At 38.5% G+C, this 24,657-nt stretch overlaps 1 protein-coding gene across 1 annotated transcript; it reads right to left on the reverse strand.

Annotated features, from left to right (window-relative positions):
* apoo.L (apolipoprotein O L homeolog) lies at positions 1-24,395 on the reverse strand. Its single transcript, NM_001091240.1, is given in 9 exon segments — positions 1-178; positions 1,586-1,682; positions 3,620-3,724; positions 6,949-7,040; positions 9,248-9,343; positions 11,410-11,464; positions 14,503-14,622; positions 15,582-15,689; positions 24,305-24,395. Coding segments are annotated over 8 exon segments (678 nt in total). The 5' UTR covers positions 24,314-24,395; the 3' UTR covers positions 1-178; positions 1,586-1,589.
* Between the last annotated feature and the right edge of the window lie 262 nt (positions 24,396-24,657).

Here is a 24,657-nt window from a genome sequence, read left to right on the forward strand (position 1 = left end):
TTTTAAGCAATATGCTGGTTATACCAGTGTGTGTGTTTATTGCCATCTCCAATATACAGTTTGTACACAAATCAGAGGCTTATGATAAGAGTATAAATTAACAATCTGCCATCACATTAATGCACCAGTGTGAGTTCTGCTTTCCTGAGATGCACTGTATTCATCTTCATATTCACTCCTGTAGGAAAAATAAAGTTGAAATTGTCAAATGCTGGTCTGTTTCCAATATATGATTTTTTACCTATAAGCAAACACACTGCTTTACTTGCCCAAAATAGAAAAGGGCATTTTTATTCCTGCGGCCCTGTCCACTGAATAAATATCATGTACAGAGGGTGTACACACAAGCTTCTTTGGTCTGCTATTATAAATACACTGTTAAAGGTACATGAGTACAGACATAACAGAATGCAGTTAATGCAGATAAATTCAAGTATTAAGAAATGCCTGTGCTTTGGCATTGAAATACAGGCAAATGGCAGGTTGTCAGGAGGTTTTAGTCATGCTCGCTTAGCTCCAATTTATTTATTCATAAAAACTTTGCATACAAATACATAATATCAACTCTATAAATCCATCTATAGGATTATTATTGCATCAGTGCTGCTGGAGGTGGGCAGACAGACATGGCTAAAATCCCTGCAACAGGCAAGAGTTAAGATGTTGTATCCATTTCTTTTCATAAGTGAGTTGCTTTCCTTCATGGGACCTTTTGCCATATTTTGGCTGACCTCCTAGGGAACCCATTATTGCAGAGAAATAGCAGCTTGTTACTATAGCAAAATAATATTGACAATACTCTTACTGTGCAATATAAGGCATGTATTTAGTTACAAATTATCCATTCCTTTCGACGTCTTTCTCTTTGAGGTGACGGTACATTTAAACTATACTTTATACATGAAATTTCATACTTATTGGTGTAGTAAAATGTGAATTTCTACAGTGACATAAAACAAATATATTTTGTCCTGGACTACAAACTGAGCAACTGACTGAAAGGAGAAGGAAAGGTTAAAATTAAGTAAGCCTTATCAGAAAGGTCCATCTAAATATACCAGTAAATCCTCAAAGTAATGTTGCTCTGAGTCCCCTGTCAAAAGAAACACAGCATTTCTTTCCTTCTATTGTGTACACATGGGCTTCTGTATCAGACTTCCTGCCTTCATCTTAAACCTCATTGCCCTGGGCAAGAGCATGCTCAGTTTGCTCCTCTTCCCCACCCCCCTCCCTTCTCTACTGTAATCTGAGCCCAGAGCAGGGAGAGACTCAGGCAGGAAGTGATGTCACACCACATTAAAACTGCAGCTCCTATTCTAAACAAACAAGAGAGTTTCTAGAGCTGATTACTCAGGTATGGTAAAACATTCTTACAGAATAAATAAAGTGTTATAGCTTGCACTATTGCAACTAATCTATTGGCAATAAAATGCCTCTGTATCTTTCCTTCTCCTTGAACTGAGAAAAAACAGGTTTTATTTTTGCAGAAAGGAAAGCAAAGCTACAGCAACATGTAAACATCTCACTCTGCCATCAGTATGGAATTTGAAGAAACAGCAATACAACTCCACTTGTGCTCCCCCACCTTGTTAACTGGAGCCTTCAGATGTGCTTCCCTTTTGAGATGTTTCTTCTGTTGAGACTGTGTCACTGGTTAATGATGGTCCTGATGTCACTTCACGCTTAAAATATTACACAGAAAATGTTAGATGTATTAGTCACTTTGATCCATCTGCTTTTCTACACCTGAATGAGAGATGCCATATTGCTTCTTTTATCGGAGGGCCTTCTTAAAGGGATACTGCCATGGGATAACATGTTTTTTTAAAAATGCATCCATTAATAGTACTTTTATATTTAATTTTGAAATCTGACATGGGGCTAGACATATTGTCAGTTTCCCAGCTGCCCCCACTCATGTGACTTGTGCTCTGATAAACTTCAGTCACTCTTTACTGCTGTACTGCAAGTTGGTGTGATATCACCCCCCCCCCAGCAGCCTAACAACAGAACAATGGGAAGGTAACCAGATAGCAGCTCCCTAACACAGGATAACAGCTGCCTGGTAGATCTAAGAACAGCACTCAATAGTAAAAGCCAAGTCCCACTGAGACTGATTCAGTTACATTAAGTAATAACAGCCTGCCAGAAAGTAGTTCCATCTTAAAGTGTTTGCACAAGTCACATGACTGGGGCAGCTGGGAAACTGACAATATGTCTAGCCTCATGTCAGATTTCAAACTTGAATATAAAAAAATCTGTTTGCTCTTTTGAGAAATGGATTTCAGTGCAGAAGTCTGCTGGATCAGAAAAACATGTTTTCCCATGACAGTATCCCTTTAAGGGGCAAGTCAAATCAAATTCATTGGTGGTTTCACTACAGTTGTTAGGCACCTCCCAGTGAATATAATCACTTACTTTAGACCACACACCAGCACTCCTGTTTGCTATAAAGTGCACTGGCCCAGGTTACTATTCCTTGAGCACTTTTTCGTCGAATAGGAGTGGAGGCCTGGGATCTTTAAAGAACAGTAACGTCAAAAAATTAAAGTGTTCTAAAGTAATAAAAATATAATGCAGTGTTGCCCTGCACTAGTAAAACTGCTGTGTTTCCATCAGAAACACTACTATTGTTTATATAAATAAGCTGCTGTGTAGCAATGGGGGCAGCCATTCAAAGGAGAAAAGGCTCAGGTTACACAGCTATAGCGGATAAGCTCTGTAGAACATAATGGTGTTAGCGGTTATCCATTAGTTAACCTGTGCCATATAGCCTTTTTTCTAAATTTCTGCCATTGCTACACAGCAGCTTATTTATATGAACTATAGTAGTGTTTCTGAAGCAAACAGATTATTTTTACCAGTGAAAGGCAACAGTTCATGATATTTTCATTACTTTCATTAAATTTTTTGATGTCACTGCTCCTTTAAATAAGTGATTTTATTTATTGGAGGCTATCAAATTCATTGCCTTCACAGTGAATGAGTTAACTTGTCCTTTAAGCAGCTTAAATAAAAGCTGGATAGCAGAAAAAAAGCTAGTACCGAGACAACAAATTTTGAAATCGAACTCAAGAATGCTGTAATACTGCACTCAGCTGTAAAAGGTGCCCCTATTATACATCACTTGTGTCATCCCCTGCCCCAATGGAGCTTACAAACTAAGGTCCTGTTTAACACATGCATGCTATGTTCACTTTTAACAGGAGCCACATGCCCAGCACAGATGTACACAGTGATCTCCCCTTAAAGAGATGATAATAATCCTTCTGCAAAGACAGGAAGCCTTTCAAATAATTATTTATGAACGTTACAGAATATTAAAACAAAAGGCAGGGAAGCATGAACTTTAACTAGACCAGGTACTGGAGTGCAGAACCCACCATCCTTTGGAATTATGAAGAGATTCAGGTTGAATACATTTCTCTACTCTTTAGCTTTGCACTGATAGAAGGTTCTTGTCTAAGGCACAGGCATTATAATGTCACTGAACTCAGGAGCAAATTATGAGCAGATTGAATGTGCATTTCTTCCTAGCACTTAGATTGTAAGCTCCACGGGGCAGGAATTCTTCTGATAGTGTCTTATTATGTATTTCACAGTATTAAATAGTTATTACCTTCTCTTCTTTTCTTCCCTTCTTTTTCTTTCCACTGTCTTTAAAAAGAGATTCCAACGTTACAACTCCTTGTAGGCCCCAGTCATACAGAACTGTGCTGGTATCCTTGAGAGAAGATAGAGCAGTATGAACTAAAACCCATATTAAATGTTTATAACAACAAACATAAAAAGTGCTATATGGATCCAGATATGATGCAAAGGTAAAGCCTGTAGGAATGAAAAGGAAACTGAAAACTGCATTCTCCTTAGCTTTGTAAGACATTTGGTCCCAAGCCATGTATATACAGTATATGTGTATGATCTAAAGATCCATGCAAAGCAAAAATACTTGTGAAAACGCTAAACACATTTCAGTGAATTTCGGCAACATTTCTAGAAAGAGCAATTTGTATTGGAAAAAAGCTGTAATTTGTTCTTGTAGGGCTTGTTGGGTAAATATGTATTATATGCAAAGTTCCATGGAACACAATAGAGCTTTGTTTAAAGAAACGTTGACTGAACACAGCAATAAACAGCAGGATTTGTGCCTGAAGATCTCCACCCAAAATCTGTTTTTAGCATAATGACAGAAAATGTGAATCTAAGCAACTTTCTAATATACATTAACAATTTTCAATGATTTTGAAGGGGTTGTTCAACTATGAGTTACTTTTTAGTATGACACAGAGAGTGATAACTTGAGACAATTTGCAATTGAGTTATTTAGCTTTTTATTCAGCAACTCACCAATTTTGTCAATCTGGTTGCTAGGGTCCAAATTACCATAGCAACCAGGCATTGATTGAATAAGAGAATGGGATATGAATAGTTCAGATGGGATATGAATAGTTCAGAAATTATACAAATGATTTGGTGTAGGATATAACAAATTTGATTGGATGTTTTTGTGAGCTGCTGCCAGTAGATATGGCTGCCAACAAGAGCTCTGTATAATTCACTGACAATTAAGTGATACATGAAGCAAATACCAGAGGGAACAGATACTGCATTCTTCAAGCGAAGCAAACAATTTGTCTTTTTGCATGTTATGGGATATTGCCCACAAAGTGCCCTTTATTCTATTTCAATGGCATTTAAGAGGACTTCGTAGCTGGAAAAATGTGCATTCATTATCCCGAGGCTGTCTCTTTTATGAAAACAGTGAATATGGGCCCTTATGCCTTCATTTGCATTATTTGGTTTAAGCAAAATATAAGTGTAGCTGGCAAGTCAGCTGGTCCTTTACAATGGATGTGCAAATAGGAATGCCAACCATCAGATTTAGAATCTGAATGGCTTGAAGTTTATGCAACTCTCCTAAACTAGGGATCCTGTTTTTCTGATCAACATTGTCAGATTATATCAGGCAGGGCTTTAGCTAGAAGAAGCAGAATACAATTTAGAGTGTCTGCACTATTAATACACCATTTTTTGTTTCCCAGGGCAGACCACAGCAATGCTGTTTTTGCAAAGGAATCTGAAAGCAGCTCCCTTGCGAGAGCATGAGAACTACGCTCTTGTATCGAATATCCTAACGTATGGTCTCAGGTCTGACCTTTAGTTTTGTCAAATTTTATTTGCACAAGACTCTACTGCTCCCAAAATGGTAGGCAAGGGAGCTGCACATTCACTAGTAACTGAAGCTTGAAGGGGTTGTTCACCTTTGAGTCAAATTCTGGTATGATTTAGAGAGTAATATTCTGAGTCAAAATGAGTTATTTAGCTTTTTATTCTCTAAGCTTAGCTTCTCAAAAGCTGCTCAGAGCCCACTGAACATGTGAGTGTCACAGACACTTTCCAAGATGTTGACCCCCTGTGACAAGTTTGAAGCCCTGGATCATTGCTGCTATTGACAAGCTGAAACTTTAGTCTGGTGCAATAAATTCAGTATATAGAATATGGCAGTTTTAGCCACAGTCATTTGTAGGGTTTAGTTCTCCTTTAAAGGGGTTGTTCACCTTTTATAATTAATTTTTTTGTAAAGAGTGATATTCTGGGTTCCAGGCTTTATTATTTGTGGGTTTTCAGTTATTTAGCTTGTTATTCAGCAGCTCTTCTGGATTTTGAATAGAAGAGAAGCGTTGATGGGGTCAGTGACCCCCATTTAAAAGCTGGAAAGAGTCAGAAGAAGAAGGCAAATAATTTAAAGACTATAAAAAAAATAATGAAGGCCAACCCAAAAAGTTGCACAGAATTAGCCATTCTAGAACATACTAAAAGTTAACTGAAATGTAAACTACCCCTGTACTGAAACAAGAGGGTACATTGGGGGATGAGTGTTACTGTAAGCACATTCTGTTTGGTGTACTTGAAAAAGAGACTGTGAATCCAAAACACCCTTAATGACAGTCCAGTGTACATGACATGCTATTTGCTGAGAGTTGTGCATGAACTGACGTACATTCTTAATATGTCTGGTTATAATCCAGGAACCAATTACTGTAAATGTCAGCAGCAATTCCGTTTGGCTGCTACGAACACTTCTTGTGACATAATAAAATGTCCCCGTTGCTATGGCTGAGGGTTCACACATAATGTAACAACTTCTCAGCCAACACCAGGAAGAGAAAATGCTAATTATTTTGCTATGGAAACATTTCTTTGTAAAAACACAGCTGAGCATTTTGTTTAATAATACTGCATTGCTTTGCACGTAACTCAAGTGTCTCGTGTGCCTTTCCAGTAACTAAACAGTAGTTCAGAAGATATACAGGTATGGGATCAAATACTTTATACAGAAACCTCCAAAATACGAAAAAAGAGTTCTTATTTTTTAACAATTCCCTTTTTTCTTTGTTTTAAAGGGGTCTAAAACCACATAATAAACTGATTTTCTGTTTCACATTTAAACAGTAAAATACCCAATCAACATGGATTTATGCTAGTGTAGTTAACACCAAGTACAGCTTTATTAAAGGGGATCTAAGTCCAAAAAACCAAATACATTAAAAAAAGGGGAGGGGGGTTGTGGAAGTGTAACTGATCTGGCCAAATTAACTAGAGCATACAAAAGAGGGGGTTGATCAATGATCTTGTTTCATTAGTAATCTGCTATCTGTGAAAGTCTATATATCTTCAAAAACAGGTGTATTGAGTTACAATGTTATGATAATAAAACTGGCAAGACACCATAACGCATCAATGTAAACCCTGCATGGTGGGCCTACTTATTTACCTTCAGTCATACTTTTCCCCAGCTTGTGGCTTTTATAGGAGATAGATCACATATAAAACACCCATTCAAAAGGCACCATTAAACAGACTGCCAAAGTGACTTTGCTTATAAGTATTATGGTTTCACTTTTAGCTACACCATTCATTTGTTTTTACTATATGACACTGTATTACCTTTGCAATAGTAACAGCTTGCTGTGGATAATACAGCGAGGCTCCAAGACCCATAAAACCAAGTGGATAGATCACTTTTTTTACTCTTGAACCTGTAAACAATTAAAAAAACACAAGATCATTCTCTTTTGTAGAACAATAGCTCACAGCTGTAGTGAAACTAGAAGTCACTGGCCCCACACCAAAATCATTCTGTGCTCGTTTCCTCTATAATTACTCCCATAGTTCACAACTGACTGCATCTTCCTAGAGACGTCAGCAGGGCTTTGAAATTGAAGCTAGTTATCCGGAAACCCATTATCCAGAAAGCTCCGAATTACGGAACAGCCGTCTCTGATAGACTCCATTATAATTAAATAATCCAGATTTTTAAAATTGATTACCTTTTTCTCTGTAATAATAAAACAGCAGCTTGTACTTGATCCAAAATAAGATATAATTAATCCTTATTGGAAGCAGAACCAGCCTATTGGGTTTAATATTTACATGATTTTTTAGTAGACTTAAAGGGGACCCGTCACACCAAAAAATAATTCCAAATCTTTTTTTTATCATGTTAGTCAAGCAAAATGAACTTTAATTACACTGTAAAGAATTTTTGAATTTTGTTTCCTTCTGTCTAATTATAGCAAGCAGGCAGGAGCCATTTTGTGGACACTGTTATTAAGACAAGCCTTGCATCAGCTCAGAATCTTGTTTGTGCACCAGAACGGGGGACCTGATGTCCATCCCCATGCCCTGGCTACACAATGGAAAGTGAAAGTAATTGCTTGCCCCGCCTCTATGCCTAAGGTATAGAGGAGGGGCAGGCAATATTTGATTGACAGCTGAGATTATTTTTTTTAACAATTCAAGTTTATTAAGTATATCAGAATAACATCAGTATGACACAGGTAGGTAATGCAAAGTCATATTGCAAGTGAATACAGTACACTCGATGATAGCAGGTATAGCATACAGGTTATAAGCCTCATCTAAACTAACACCTTGCTGTATCTACCTTGTGTATTGGGTAAGTGGGTTGTTAGGTGGTATAGGAGTTTGTATATGCGACCGAGTTACACACCCACTTGCCACAAGGACTCATACTTATACCTTAACTAACAGTGAGGGATTTTAACACCTGCTTAAGCTAACTAAAGAATATGTGAGAATCTTTGGTACTTTGTGTGATTCCTTGCTTCACTGTACCATTTGAGATGGACCTTCTAGTAGATTACAAAAGGGTTATCTAAGATTAGGAATATCTAGATCCCTGTATATTCTTCATGTAATCGCATATTTTGCCTTATACTGTGAGAGTTGGTTGAGCCTCTAGCCACATGTCCCATGTCTTTTTAAACTTTTCGGGGCATCCCCTTCTAATATATATCAGCTTGTAAAGAGGGATTACTGAGTTAACTTGCTTCTGCCACATGGCAAGTTATGGGGGGTCTTGGGCCTTCCTATTCATAGCTATACATTTTTTGGCCGTAGTATATAAGATTGCTAAGAGAGTTCTTGTTGCCCTTGTTGGGACCAATTCCTCCACTTGGTTAAGTAACATAATCAATGGGTCAAGTTTAATTGGGATGCTTATGACCTCGGATGTGTAATCAGAAACAGAGTTCCAGGATTATTGAATTTTGTCACATGACCAAAACATGTGCATAAAATTTGCCGGGGTCTGGTGGCATTTTGGGCATTCCTCTGAGTATTGCATTGAGATTTTATGACAGCTGAGATTTTTAAATTAATTTACAACAGCTATGAATGCTTAAATAAAAAAAAAAAATGTGGGTTTCATGTTTAATATGAAAAGGACATTCATTATACAGCTTTTTATGTCTGGGTGACAGGTCCACTTTAAGGCATGAAGATCCAAATAACAGAAAGATCCTTTATCCAGACAACCCCAGGTCCAGAGCATTCTGGATAACAGGTTCCATACCTGTACACTCATTTGTTGAACAGTGCAGAACATGTCGGTGCTTTATGAATGTGTGCTAATACGAGTAATAATAATGATAATAATAATAACAACAAGTTATAGAATGTGTGTCTTAGAGGTTTACTGATGGCAAGTTTTGGCCATGTTGTCCCAATAACTAACTGCTAAGTACAAGCTACAGGGTTGTTTGTGATTAGTTGTCCCCTTCATTTGGCATGATCTCATTGATTACTGCCAGGATATATTTCAGGATACTAATATTTAACATCACAGAAGTTTGCTCAATAGTGTAAATTCTGCATATTGTGATTTTAGCTTGCAAATAAAAAACAAATTGTTAAAACACCAAGGACTTTGTGCCATACCAACCTCTAGCAAGGAACAGACCAACAATTCCAGCAAATCCAATCAAGCCCAGCCTCGGGTAGAAACCCGGAGGTGCATCCTTCAGAAAATCATACGTCCCTAAAAAGAGTGCAACGCATCAGTTCAGTATTCACAATGTATCATATATTGTAGAAAAAACAGTTCTGAGATAAAGAGACAGAACATAATTAAAAAATGATTTTCCAGTCCCACCTTGAATGCTCTTTAGATCTCTTCATTATCAGTTGTCAGTATACTTACATTTATACTATACACATACAAGGAAGTTCTAATAAAGTCAATCAAAAATGGTGTGAATATTTCCTGGAACTAAATCATGAAATATGGGAAAAGGTCAATTATGCCCTAAGTGTCTTTCGTTTCTGCCTCTGACACCTTTTTCATGTGTTCTGGGAGTGGCCTTTAATACGTGGGTTCTAGTGAGAGATACATAGAAAGTTCCTATGCTCTTCTGATAATACTCTCTTTAAGCTTGAACTATAAACAAGAGCTCTTATACAGGTAAAGGATCCGCTATCCAGAAACCCATTATCCAGAAAGCTCAGAATTACGGAAAAGCCGTCTCCCATAGACTCCATTATATAGTGAATAAAGTACCCCCTCTTGTAAAATATAAGGATATTATAAGTTGCCGAGGAGTTTCATGACCATATAAAAACAAGAGGCCGAAGGCCGAGTGTTTTTATACAGGTCATGGAACTCCGAGGTAACTTCTAATATCCTCATATTTTGCAACTGGGGGTACTTTATTTATTATAATACACAAATTTCAATGAGTCATGTGACAGAAATGACATCAGAACTCACCGTTTATAACTGATGACATCAGAACTCACCGTTTATAAGGATATAATTTACAGGATATTCATGGCTTTTGTGTATTATAATCAAATAATCCAAATTTTGAAATATGATTTCCTTTTTCTCTGTAGTAATAAAACAGTACCTTGTACTTGATGCAAGCTAATATATAATTAATCCTTATTGGAAGTAGAACCAGTTTATTTGGTTTATGTAATGTTTAAATAATTTTTTTGTAGATTTAAGGTATGAAGATCCAAATTACGGAAAGATCTGTTATCCGGAAAACCCTAGGTCCCAATCGTTCTGGATAACAGGTCCCATACCTGTACTAAGATGTGTTAGTTATAATTGTGTTTCTATGCCAAATGGATTTTCCTAATCTTAATAATACACTGGCATTTTTCAATTAGCTGTTTCAATACATATAACGAATTGATTTATGTGAATTGAAGCAGTTCATATAACAGTTCAGTTGATTTGCTCTTGCTAATGACAACTACAGGGCAAGAAAACTTTTTAGTTCTACTTTCTTTCCAAGCCCATGAGATTTAGGGGGTATTTACTAAAACTCGAGTTTCTCTTATTTTTTTAATAAAACAAAGTCGACCTAACTCCCATCCACAAACTGAACTAATTTATCAATAATTCTTCTCCAAAAAGTCGGTGCCAAAAAACTGCACAACAAATTTGTGCATCAATTCTAATCATACAACTATTTCCATTTAAAAACTCAACTTTATAGAATTTTTTACTGCGACAACTCTAATTCTGATGAAAATCAGCGTGGATCACGATGTCAAGAAACATCTTCAGGGACATCTGCAATTGACTTCTACATGACCTCAACAGGTTTGAGGTTTTCGGATTTTTAGCAGTTTTGCGGTATAATAAATCTTAAAATTCAAGGGCTTTTTTCCTCTAAAAATACGAGTTTTCCCTTTTGAAAGTTTGACCAGAAAAATTTGAGGTTTAATAGATAGGCCCCTAGGTGTGCTGCACATTAGGGATGGGACGAATTTAACTCGTTTGCCAGCTAAAATTCACCGAAATTCTATGGACAACAATTTTTTTTTGACATTTCTATTCTCCTATTGAAGTCTATGGACGTCATTTCTGCAGCGAAACTGGGCAAAACATTTGCTCATCCCTACTGCACACATATCAGTGCACTCAGGTCTCACCTTATGCACCACTTACAACCCTACTGCAAGGAATAAAACCCAGGTTAAACTGATATGTACAGGATACAATATGGGAAAAGGTCATTTATACTTGCTTATGCACACAGAATAATAATCTTCCAAATGATGACTTCCAAAAACACAATCTTATGTGATTACCTTTGGAGTGTTCTACTGCAGTCTCAAATTTTGGTTTGACTTTGGTGTAGGCATCCTTAAGGTAAATAAAACGAGAGAAAAAGTACTTAGTAGTTTTATATTGAGTGCAGCATGAACCATGCAAGAAACTGATTTGTATTTGTATCTAGCACTACGGCAGTTATTTATTTGCAATATCACCTATATACTAGGGATGCACCTGATCCACTATTTTGAATTGGCCAAAACCCCAGGGCCGGGCATAAGGATTCGGGCGAATCTGAATCCTGCTGAAAAATGCCGAAATCCCAAACCGAATCCTGGATTCGGTGCGTCCCTACTATATACACATTTGCTTCTGAGAACTTCTCATGAGTAAGATTTAAATGAACTCTTGGCTTACTATTTCCCACTATTTTTTTAGGTTATACAATGCCTGTTGTAGAAAAAGGCCTTTATCCAATAGAGAACACCAAGACGGTAAGTCCCATTATGACGCTGCCAATCACAAGTGACTTGAGTTATGCAAGATCAGCTTGGGGACAGACTCCAGATCAGAGGCAAGAAAATGATGACTCCTTCCTCATCACAGGAACTTCTGCACGTCTTCATTTCTTTGTGAACTGTCTAATTTACAGTTACAGCTGAATTTAACTACACGTTTTTCTTCCCTTTTTAGATTTTTACATTAAGGAACTAAAACCTAAATATAAATATGGATGAGAAATTCTACTTTTTAGTATTCTAAAAGTATTGTACAAGGCCAGAGCTTCAGCAGTCTTATAACAGTAATAATTCAGGCATTTAAAGATGTCAACTACAGTTTCCAGTCTTGGATCTCGTCAGCTATCTTTTTTTTTTATTATTATTATTTTTTTATATAATTGAAACAGAAAAAAAAGACCACCCCACAAAGTAACACTGTCCGGGTAGCCGAAAATGATATAATCACTCTTAAACCTGTCATTATTAGCAGTTGGGCTATACAGAAAAATTTACCGTTCCTAATTTCACCAGTGAATCAAGTTAATCTATAGATCTTTCTTGTATGACTATGAAGATTTTTAGATTTACCTATAGTAGATATCTTTCTTGTATGCTAATCTGTTGATCTTTCTTGTATGCTTCCCAGAGAGACCAAATATTTGTTAGCCATCTTTTGTGAAAATCACATGTTCATTATGTTGTGGGTGGCTCCCTAAGCATATATTTTTTGATGTTACTGTTCCTTTAATCAACCAATAGCAGCCCAGTGCATGAAGCAGAAAAGAAGATTTGGAGATACTGGGGGCATCTTAGGAGGCACAGACCTTTACTGCTACATGCCCGTGGTCTCCTTGGGCTGGTACAAAATCCCTTAACAAAATGTGTAACATTTCTAACCTACTTTTTTGTTAAAGGGGTTGTTCACCTTTGAATTAACTTTTAGTATGATGTAGAGAGTAATATTCTGAGACAATTTCCAATTTATTTTCATTTTTTAGTATTTGTGGGTTTTGAGTTATTTTGCCTTTTATTCAGCAGCTCTCCAGTTTGCAATTTCAGCAATTTGGCTGCTAAGGACCAAATTACCCTAACAACCATGCATTGATTTGAATAAGAGACTGAAATATGAATAAGAGAGGCCGTAACAGAAAAATGAGTAATAGCAATAACAATACATTTATAGCCTTACAAAGTGTTTATTTCTTAGATGGGGTTAGTGACCCAGATTTTAAAGCTGGAAAGAGTCAGAAGAAGAAGAAGGCAAATAATTCAAAAACTATAAAAAAATAAATAGTGAAGACCGAATGAAAAGTTGCTTAGAATTCACCATTCTATTACATACTAAAAGTTAACTGAAAGTTGAACCACCCCTTTAAGCAAGTTCTCCTTTAAGTTGGTCTTCTATAGTTTTGTTGCTCCAGCTGTTTTATCAGATGTATTAAAACAATATCCTTACTGATAACTGGTACCGTTTGTGTCAAAACTAAATACATGCGCATCCATTTTAACACATCAGACGCAATTGCTGCAGAAGCAACAGGGAACATGACTGCAATTACACTAGAATTATGAGGAAACCCCTGAATTGTGGGTAAAACACGTGTGGTGTTTTGCATCTCAAATTACACTTTGCATAAAGCAGTTGTGTTCAGTGACCCCTATTATTTGCAAACTTTTAGGACCAATGTTTCAGGTCCCTTTAGTCATCTGTTGATTTAGCTAATAAATGGTATCCCTTTCATTCACCAATTTCTTCTTGCAAATGTTATAGAGGATGCCATACAGGACACCTTACAATCAATATAAATGCCCATGCAGATATTTAAAGGGATTCTGTCATGATTTTTATGGTTTACACTGCAAACAATTCACTCTACAAAGTAAAATGCCATTCCTGAACTAGCAAGTGTATTTTTTTTAGTTGAAATATTGGTGTGTAGGCAGCCATCTCAGGTCATTTTGCCTGGTCATGTGATTTCAGAAAGAGCCAGCACTTTAGGATGGAACTGCTTTCTGGGAGGCTGTTGTTTCTCCTACTCTGTGTCACTGAATGTGTCGCAGTGGGACCTGGATTTTACTATTGAGTGCTGTTCTTAGATCTACCAGGCAGCTGTTATCTTGTGTTAGGGAGCTGCTATCTGGTTACCTTCCCATTGTTCTGTTGTTAGGCTGCTGGGGAGAAAGGGAGGGGGTGATATCACTCAAACTAGCAGTACAGCAGTCACATGACTGAGGCAGCTGGGAAACTGACAATATTGTCAAGCCCCATGTCAGATTTCAAAATTAAATATAAAATAATCTGTTTGCTCTTTTGAAAAATGGATTTTATTTATCTCAATTATTTGCCTTTTTCTTCGCGATTACCGTAGAAAAGAAGATAGCTGCTGTGAACTCCGCTGGACAGAATCTGCATCGAGGGGTAAGTAAAGCGTTAGGGGCACTTAGCAAAGGCTGGGGGGGGGTCTATGTAGGGTAGTACAGGATTTTAGTAGAAAGGGTTTACTTCTCCTTTAAGGGCAAAGGAGGTACACAGAAAAGTACCATTGGTTAGGAAAGGAGAAGCTGAAAATTGTAAGGTGTGATTCATCAGACCCTTTTTGATGTAGCAGCCAGTGTGTACAGCATTACCTGGCACCAGCTTGTATATGGTGCTACAGCTTGTCTCAGCCATGAAACTCCCTCTTCTAGCTGTGTCTGTTTGTCTTCAACATATTTGGCTTCTTGCACTGGAGTCGAATACAGGGAAAGCTGCAAATATTTTCAGAGATTAAGCAAATAAATGTTGGGACATTATGTTTTACTAGACTGTAGAATCATTTGCTGAAGGACTGTTTGTAGCTTATCTTTACGCTCTTCTAATATTAACAGTTAAAAATAACACCTATAGGAAACCCTGGAACAAAAACATAGGGCATGAAAGATAAAACACTTCCTTCTCTGTCATCGCCTTTATTCTATTAAACTATGTAGTGTTTTTCTTGCTTAGCCTGCACTGCCAATATTCATGTCAGATGTAGTTAATTGGTTTTGCACTACTGTTGAACACGTTTATTTTTCAGCAATATTATTGCATATTGGTACTGCACTGTTGATACCTTATTTATTGTATGGCTTTATTTTATAACCAAACAAAAGTTCAGGCAGTTGAAATGGATACCTCTTAAATTATCACTATAGTAAAATTATAGCTTGCAGCACACTGGTTTGCATAATTTAGGCTTGATTTCTATTCAGATAAAGATATCTGATCTTCATATATTCTCTCCTTTATAAGTTGGAAAAAACTGTGAAAACAGAATTGACACAAAAGCAAAGCTCACTTGATTTTAGTAAATTGTGTTTTGTATACCTTAGATTAGTGGTCCACAAACAGCGAGGCTGGCAGGGAGATTAGTTGCCCAGTGACAAATAGTCTCGTCTGCAGGAGACTAATCTCCTCAAAATGCCTTCCTGCCGGCAAGAAACCGATCGCCAGTGGGATGGCTAAGAACGCTTCGGATTTCCGAAGTTTCCTCGTGAAAGAAATTACATCTCTTAATTTAATAGCCTAAAGGAGCGTAACAACAACATATCACATGGTAGGTGAAGCTACCCCTTTAAAGATGAAAATGTTTAGATAAAAACCACTAGAGCATTTCAGAATCCTTCCCCTCTTACTGGCACATCAATGTCTTAATTGTAATATTTAGTAAATTTTCAGTGATTACCTCTTCAACTTTTATTAACTTCTGGGGGTTTGTAGAATCCTCGGTGGCAGCCCGTACATGGAGGGATACAAAGCCCAGGCTTGCAGGAACAGACACCAGCCTCACCACCTGGTTAGACAATAGATTTTCAGCTCATTGTAAATACCATTAAACCAGATAAAAGTTGCCGCAAATTGACATAATTCCAACATATAACAGAAACAAGTCTGGCACTTGCCCACAGCATAACGTCCCAACATATTTGACCAAATTAGAAAGTACTAGTGTATCTATTATGAGAGACTTTGTTCTTGTAAGCTTGATGGCATGTTATTTATGATGGAGTCTGATATTTCCCCCTGGCGACAACAAGTTTCCCCACCTGACAACATTTTAAGGGCAGTTTACCTTTTTATTAACTAGGCATTAGTGTGTATGTAGTGAGACAATTTGCAATTGGTCTTTATTTTTTACATTTTGTGGTTTTTCAGTTATTAAGCTTTTTGTTTAGTAGCTTTCCAGTTTGCAATTTCAGCATATATCAGTGTTATCTAACCTAGCAATCTGAACCTCAGTCATCTTAGAATAAACAAGGTGGTATTCTGACTTATACTGTTCCTTACCAACCCAGAAACTGTGCACATATCTCAGCAACAAGGTACAGTATGTAAAACACATAACAGTAATACAGTATTACACCTAGCAATGCTGCTCTAAAACACAAGGCAGCACAACTTCAAAGCTAGAAAATAATGTATCAATACAAGAAATTATTTGTTGCTAGCCTGTTAACACTAGGTAATATTTGCTAGCTAAGCACAGATCTTGCACTGACCTTTGATTTCTACAGCTAGTGTGCTTTGTAATTTACCACTCACTTGCCATAAATTGTAACCTGCCATATTTTTAGTTGGTGATTATTCATTTTCAATATAAAGTATGGTAATATACTGTATTAATAAATAAATATATATATATTTATTTATTTATACAGTATATTACCATATATATATATATATATATATATATATATATATATATATATATATATATATATATATATATATATATATATATATATACACACATACATACATATACATATACATATATATATAGACAATTACAAAAGTCCTCAGCACTCAACCCATTATCAATATATTTAAGACAGAGAAATTTTGTGCATACTGCTACTGAAAAAGCCTTTAAACAAAACAGGGATTGTTTGTCCATATATTGCAATATATTTAAGCTGGCCAACTACGTCAAAGTCATCCCGTATCTGGCCAGTCCTACGCTCAATTTTCATCTGATTCATTAAGAATTCTATTGCTTCATTATATATTTTACAAAGGGACCAAGTTTTACCTGCAACTTACTAGCTGCTTTCAAAGTAAAACTCCCAAACTTTGCTGCCCTTTTATTAGACACCAGTGGGATCACCTGACTATAGCTGGAGAGGGTGGGAGCTACAACTTTGACGTAGTTGGCCAGCTTATATATATTGCAATATATGGACAAACAATCCCTGTTTTGTTTAAAGGGTAAGGCATTTTTCAGTAGCAGTATGCACAAAATGTCTCTTAAATATATTGATAATGGGTTGAGTGCAGAGGACTCTTGTATTTGTCTATATGTATTTTGTGGTCACAGCCTCATTGCACCCCCGCCTAATGGTTTTAAAAATTAGTGGTGAGCACAACTTTCCCTTGTTTGTTATAGTTATACACACACACATACATATATATACACACACATAGAATGATTCGGCCGAATACCAAACCGAATCCTAATTTGCATATGTAAACTAGGAGTGGGAAGGGGAAAAATTTTTTACTTCCTTGTTTTGTGACAAAAAGTCACACGATTTCCCTCCCCACCCCTAATTTGCATATGCAAATTAGGATTCGGATCGGCTAGGCAGAAGGATTCGACCGAATCCTGCTGAAAAAGGCCGAATACCTAACTGAATCCTGGATTCGTGCATCCCTAAAAATAAGTTGTGACAAGGTCTTTCCTTTCCATATATTTTGTCTTACATTGTAAAATAAATAACTGCCAGCACTAGATCACAGGGAACATCCATGAAATGAATTAATTGTCTAACCTCTACAGAAACATTGCAAAGTGATCCTATTACTCCTCTTACAATTTTCCCAGAGCTCAGCTAGATATACAAGTGCAAATGCAGCTGCCTGCGTGGGTGCTGCTGGCAACTACAAAGCTGAGACAAGTCTCCTTTATGTGCAGTTTGCTGCACAAAAAAAAAAAAGCTTCATTCGTTTGTAATATATAGAGAAATCAGTATTCTAAGACAATTTGGAATGAGTCATTTATTTCAGTATTAAGGTTCTTCAGTCTGAAACCTTCATGCCTGAAATATGAAGCGATACCTGGTAGCTAGGGATTGATTACCCTCGAACCAAGGCAGCAGTTTTTAATGAAAAATCAATATTAAAAAAACACTGCTACGCAATATGTTGGCGCTATATAAATACATGTTAATAATATGAGTAAGCCTGAAATAAATGGTCAGTAATTAAAGTAGAAGGAAAGGGGGGGGGCACCCCCCAAGGATTGTAATGACTTACCTGATACCCCTGGCAGGTGCTACTGTTAGCAGAAAACAACACCGGCCCAGAGCACTTGCGAGCAAGCTATCCACTTATTTCCTCTTACATGCACAGTAGAGTTAAAAGCCGGGACTTTAACAAAACACTCAGCTTTTTTGCTTTACTGCACATACTTCGGCTGTTGGATTTTGAAGAAAGAAGAAGGCTGGTGCAGCCGAGAGTATCAGGTAAGGCATTACAATCTTTGGAGGGGGGGGCTAACATTTAGCAACCCCCTCCCCTTGGATTTCAGCTTTCCTTCACATAAATAATAACATTAAAGCCTCAAAGTTGATCGAAGTTTTCTTGCAGTGCGAAATAAGCAGAATAGGAACAATTAATTTAAAAAGCATTCAATTTAATGAAAACCAACTGAAAAGTTGCTAGCTAATATCAAGGTGACTAATCCCTTAATTGGGAGATATTTGTCCTTATATTAAAGGGGAAGTTCACTTTCCAAGTACCTTTGTCAGTTCAGTTGTTTCCAGACAGAACACTGGCAATAGCTTTCTAGGAGGGCCTTTGCCTTTCCCTTGTGTGCTCAGAATTCTAGTTTTGAATGTTCCTCTCTCTGGTGTTTTGAACTAGCACCTAGTTAACCCGGTGCAGACATTCTAATCAGTTTGCCACATTAGCCAATGCATTTCTCAGCAGCATAAGAGAAAATGTGTAAGTTTGAACAGTAGCGAGTCAACCCTTCCTTACTGAGCTGCTCCTGTGAAACACAAGAAGGTGAAATATAAAACTTTACTCTTAGAAAAACAGTAAATACACCTTTAAAAAAAGTTTTTGTTTCTGGTGTACTATATAAAAGCAAAATAACAGAAAAACGTGTGTCTGGAAATGTAATAACCACCTTTGGTGCTGGCACTGTAATAAATAACTTGGCTTACACAGGTATGGGATGTGTCATCTGAAAACCCCTTATCCAGAAAGCTCTGAACTACGGAAAGGCCATCTTTCATAGACTCAATTATAATCAAAGAACTCAGATTTTAAAAACATATTTATTTTTGCTCTGTAAAAATAAACAGTACCATGTACTTGATCTAAACTAAGATCCACATCATCCATTTTGGAGGCAACACAATCCCATTGGGTTTATATAATGTTTTGATTCATTTTACATAGGCTACAGTTATGGAGATCCGGCAATCCCCAGGCATTCTGGATAATAGGTCCCACACCTATGGATAATAGGTCCCACCATACCTTGTGTAGTTAACAAACCCATGCACAAAAACAAATACTTAGCGCTTACACTTAGATCCACTTTTATTATATGCATAATGAACTCCATTATTTGAGAGTTGCTAAATAAGCAAAGAACAATTTTGGGTGCATTATACAGCAAAGCTGTTATGGTTTCAGTTCAGTGAGTCAAGAAAGAAAACAGAAATATGAGCCACACGCACGTGATCTGGGTTAGTCTGAAACCAGACACTGAGTCTATTCATCAGCAGCAAGTGCAACAGGCGCTTCAGCCAGTGCATCAGAAGTTCACTTGGAATGGAAAAAGGTTATTCCGGAGCCCTTCCTTCCAAGGCTCCCTATACAAACAAAACCGGTACATCTGTTCCTATCAATCTTCCATTTTCAGCGTGTTTCTTCATGTGATGTCTCAGTAACAACAAACCTTTTCCTTCCTACCCAGCCGCACAATCTGATCAGCACAGCAAAGCTCTTGCTCCTTCTGCTTTTGGGAGGGTCTCAATTACTTATCTCTCTTTAGATAAGAATTCAATTCCTTCTTAATCCACTCGTTTGTAAATTCTTTCAGTCTTAAGCTCCCCATTGACACGACGATTCTTCTTGCTGAACGACCGATTTTAGGGAAGCCCGACCAATCCTTCAAAATTATCGTGCGGTTAGTGGGATTCGAACGATCGTACATCTTACGATTTTTCGGCAGACATCTGTCAGGAAATTGATCGGCCAGGTCCCAGGGCAATCTATCTATGTATACAGGGCCAAGCAGGCAGCTCCCCTTTGTTTTCCTGGCAAATTGGTCTTTTTATTTGATGGTCAATTCGTACAATCATTCAGAGAAATCGTGGTCTCACGATGAGGATCTGATCTTTTAAAAATCTCAACATCTAGGGCCAGCAGGGTCAGGGCACACAGGCAGATTCGGGGAGATGAGTCGCCCAGCGACAAAATCTCCTTTTCTTTAGGGCGACTAATCTCCCTGAACTGCCTCCCCACTGGGTAAAATACAAATCCCCGGTGGGATGCCACTCGGCGTGATTCATTTTCCGAAGTCGCCTCGTCTTCGGAAAACGAATCTCGCAGAGTGCCATCCCGCCATTGATTTTCATCTTAGCCGGTGGGGAGGCAGTTCGGGGAGATTAGTTGCCCCAAAGAAGAGGAGATTTGTCGCCGGGCGACTAATCTCCCTGAATCTGCCTGTGTGCCCTGACCCTTAGGGTCTGGCCACACGAGCAGATTTCGGGGAGATTAGTCGCCCCAGCGACAAATCTCCTCTTCTTTGGGGCAACAATCTCCCAGAACTGCCTTCCCCCTGCCCTCCGCCGGCTAAAATGAAAATCACCTGGGGGATGGCACACACGGTGCTCCATTTTCCGAAGTTGCTTTACGAGGAAACTTTGGGCAACTTCGGAAAATGAAGCGCCACGTGTGCCTTCCCCCAGGCGATTGTCATTTTAGCCGGCAGGGGGAAGGCAGTTCAGGGAGATTGTCGCCCCAAAGAAGAGGAGATTTGTCGCTTTGGCAACTAATCTCCCCAAATCTGCTTGTGTGGCCAGACCCTTAAGGCTCATCAACAGTTGCTGGAGAAGCCACATCCACTTAGTATCATAGACTAAATAGGGACTGGAGAGCGTTTCAATGTAGTCTGAATTTTTTTATTGAAGCACTACATGTTTCGGGCCGTAAAGGTCCTTCCTTGGGGGCATGCGCCAGAAGAAGGACCTTTGCGGTCGGACCAGAAACATGTAGTGCTTCAATAAAGAAATTCAAACTACACTGAGAGACGCACCGGTCCCTATTTCTCTTTAAATAGACTATATTCAAACAATAGTCAAGCCCATCTAAACTAAAAACTTCATAAAAGTCGAATATTTAATCGAATCCAACCCCTAATTTGCATATGCAAATCATTGAAAAGAGACCTATACATGCAGCGTGATTTTAAAGATTCTAATTCAGTTTGGCCAAAATCTGCTGAAGAAGGCTGAATCCTGACCGAATACCGAACCGAATCCTGGATACAGTGCATTCCTAGTAACTAAGAACATCCAAAGTAAATTAATTTTTATTACACAACTATTTCATATGGGTACAGTATTACAGGAAATAATGTAATCCCAATGCTAAGGATATTGTCATTGGGAGTTGCTGCTCTAAATAAAAGTACTTGTCATGTAGCCTCCAGCTTTATATGCTCACTGAAACTCTTGTTACTCCTATTCTCCTAATACAAGTAAGGGATACAGTAACAGACCAAGTGTGTAAAAAAAAAAAATGTTACCCTTTATTTTATCGTTATATAAAAATGGTAGCATACAGATTACTTTCTGATCAGAGACACAACTATTTGAAATGTTTTTAATATGAAATAATGTAATCCCAATGCTAAGGATATTAAGTCATTGGGAGTTCCTGGTCTAAATAAAAGTACTTGTCTTGTAGCCTCCAGTTTTATATGGTCATGGAAACTTGTTATTCCCTTTCTCCTTATACAATGTGGTATTTTCCCCTGGGAAGTATAGGGAATACAGTAACAGACCCAGTGTGTAAAAAAAAAAAACCCTTTATCGTTATATACAAATGGAAGTTTACAGATTACTTTCTGATCAGAGACGCAACTATTTTCAACTGTTTTTATGTGTGGTATTTTACTGCCCTCTGGTGGCACATCTTCAGGCAGTAAAGTGAGACTGTATGGACAAGTGACACACGATTATTAAAGGCAAGCTACTCAAAACATGGCAAGTCTTCAATGTGCGCGCATTATTGTTTTTAACAATTACAAAGACAGATGATCTGTTTCCCTTTGCTTCCTCAAACAGCATTAGTTGGCTAATGGCAGTTAGATATACAATTACTCCATGGACCAGAAGTGATACCTAAGAAATGTAAGTGACCACCAGCCATACTGGCTTCTTTGCATAGCCGGAGCTAATCGGAACAGAGTATATATTTCGAATGAGGGTGCTATGGTCAAAATAAATATGTAGCCTTCAAAATGGACCAGAACACCAAGCTTTCAAGTGTCCAAACTTATTTTATTTTCATGTCACGAGGGACATGAAAATAAAATAAGTTTGGACACTTGAAATGTGACATGAAAATAAAATGAGTTTGAACACTTGAAAGCTTGGTGTGCTGGTCCATTTTGAAGGATATATATATATATATATATATATATATATATATATATATATATATATATATATATATATATATATATATATATATAAAATCAAAATTTGGACTAAAACATTCCTGGGCCAGGACTTCCCTTAGTAAAACAAGTGTCTTTTTAACATATCTTAAATTCAGCTACCAGAAGGTATTTACTTGACTCATGCCATACACACAGCACTGCCTAGATACCAAAAATCCATGGGAGAATCAAAACTCTAATTTTTGGTATCTAGGCAGTGCTGTGTGTATGGCATGAGTCAAGTAAATTCCTTCTGATTCCAGAAGGCATTACTTTGTGTCAGTATACTTAAAGGAGAAGGAAACCCCCAGGGCGCTAAACCCCTCCCCCCCTCCCCTGTGCTGCCCCCCCTCCCTCCTCCCCCCTGGCCTACCTGTCCCCCTGGGCAAATGCCCCTAACTTTTTACTCACCCCTCTGCGCAGGTCCTGTCCACGGAGTTCGCAGTCGCCATCTTCTCCCACGCGCGTCTTCTTTCTGCTCTGACCGGCGTCTTCTGGCGCATGCGCAGTAGGAACAGGTACCGGTACGGCTCTACTGCGCATGCGCCGAATGTCACGAAGTTTTCCGATTTCACTTCGTGACATTCGGCGCATGCGCAGTAGAGCCGTACCGGTACCTGTTACTACTGCGCATGCGCCAGAAGACGCCGGTCAGAGCAGGAAGAAGACGCGCGTGGGAGAAGATGGCGACTGCGAACTCAGTGGACAGGACCTGCGCAGAGGGGTGAGTAAAAAGTTAGGGGCATTTGCCCAGGGGGACAGGTAGGCCAGGGGGGAGGAGGGAGGGGGGGCAGCACAGGGGAGGGGTTTAGAGCCCTGGGAGTTTCCTTCTCCTTTAAGGTATCGGATCTGATTCATTAGCTGGATGGACATACATACATACTGAACATGGGGAGCACCTATACAGCCCGAGAAACAGGGGGGGGGGGGGGCAGACCATGGGGCCTGTTCATCGTAGACCCCTGCCTGACTCATCTTTTACCTTTAAAAGAATTGTTCTGAATGCGGAGGATTAATTGCAAACTCACTAAATAGTTATGTCCCATGTGGCCCCCTAAAGTCGCTGACTAAGTCAAGAGTTAAAGAGCTGAAAAGCAGGAAGTAGTGTTCTGGTTACACATCCAATCACTCCAACCTTCATACATTACATTTTTGGCTGACTTAACTGAATTAGAAACATTTTTTTCATTTTGCACATAGTTTACCCAGTTTTTATTTGTACACTGAACTGTTCCTTTAAAGTTGCAGTGCCGTCACCTGAGGTTGCAGCGCTAGCGGGTTGGGAGGGGGGCTAGGGCAAGAGGACTGTTTGCACTGGGCCCCCTCAGTAGATTTTTTTGGGGGAGCTGGCAAGTAACCAAGCCACTTATAGGGGGCCTATTTAGAGAACACCTGCTCAGAACTCAAGTTGCTCACAGTTCTTGCTGCCCTTTATAATGTATTTTCGTACATAACAATATGTCATTAAGGTAAAAATGATCCCCTCGGGACACTTATTTCATTCTACAGTAATTGACAACTCTGCCTGAAGCAACAGTCTGTGTAGCTGCCGGTACACACATGGCTGCCTATGGGGAGAAGCAGTAGGGTCACTAGCTGATAGTCCTTCTGCATACTCTCCCGCCTCATGCACGCAGCAGCTCTCGTGACTCCCCCATACAAGAAAAAGTTCTAGCTGCCCCTACCGCCCTTCAGCTACATACACGCCAACTACCATCTCTCACCTTGAACATGACAGCGGACGGGACGTCAGGCTACAGGAACTCGCAGGCCCCGTTCCCCTTAGCAACAAAGGACGTTGAAGCGCTGCGTTCCTCACAGAACGAGAACTACAGTGGCTCGCTTGGAACAAATTGCTCCAACAGCGTTTCCCCCCCACCAACCAATTATTGAGAAAGTAGAAGCCACAAGACGACCCACACAGCTCACTTCTTAATTGAACCAAAGCTAAAATATACCTCATAGATAAAACTAAAACAAGTACCAACTCTTCAGCATTTGCCAATATAAAGGCACTAAATGGTATGTATGCTTCACACTGAACTAGATCTCATTTTTCCCGTTTTTAAACCTCCCA

The sequence above is a fragment of the Xenopus laevis genome, chromosome 2L, assembly GCF_017654675.1.
Source record: "Xenopus laevis strain J_2021 chromosome 2L, Xenopus_laevis_v10.1, whole genome shotgun sequence".
Classification (NCBI taxonomy): domain Eukaryota; kingdom Metazoa; phylum Chordata; class Amphibia; order Anura; family Pipidae; genus Xenopus; species Xenopus laevis.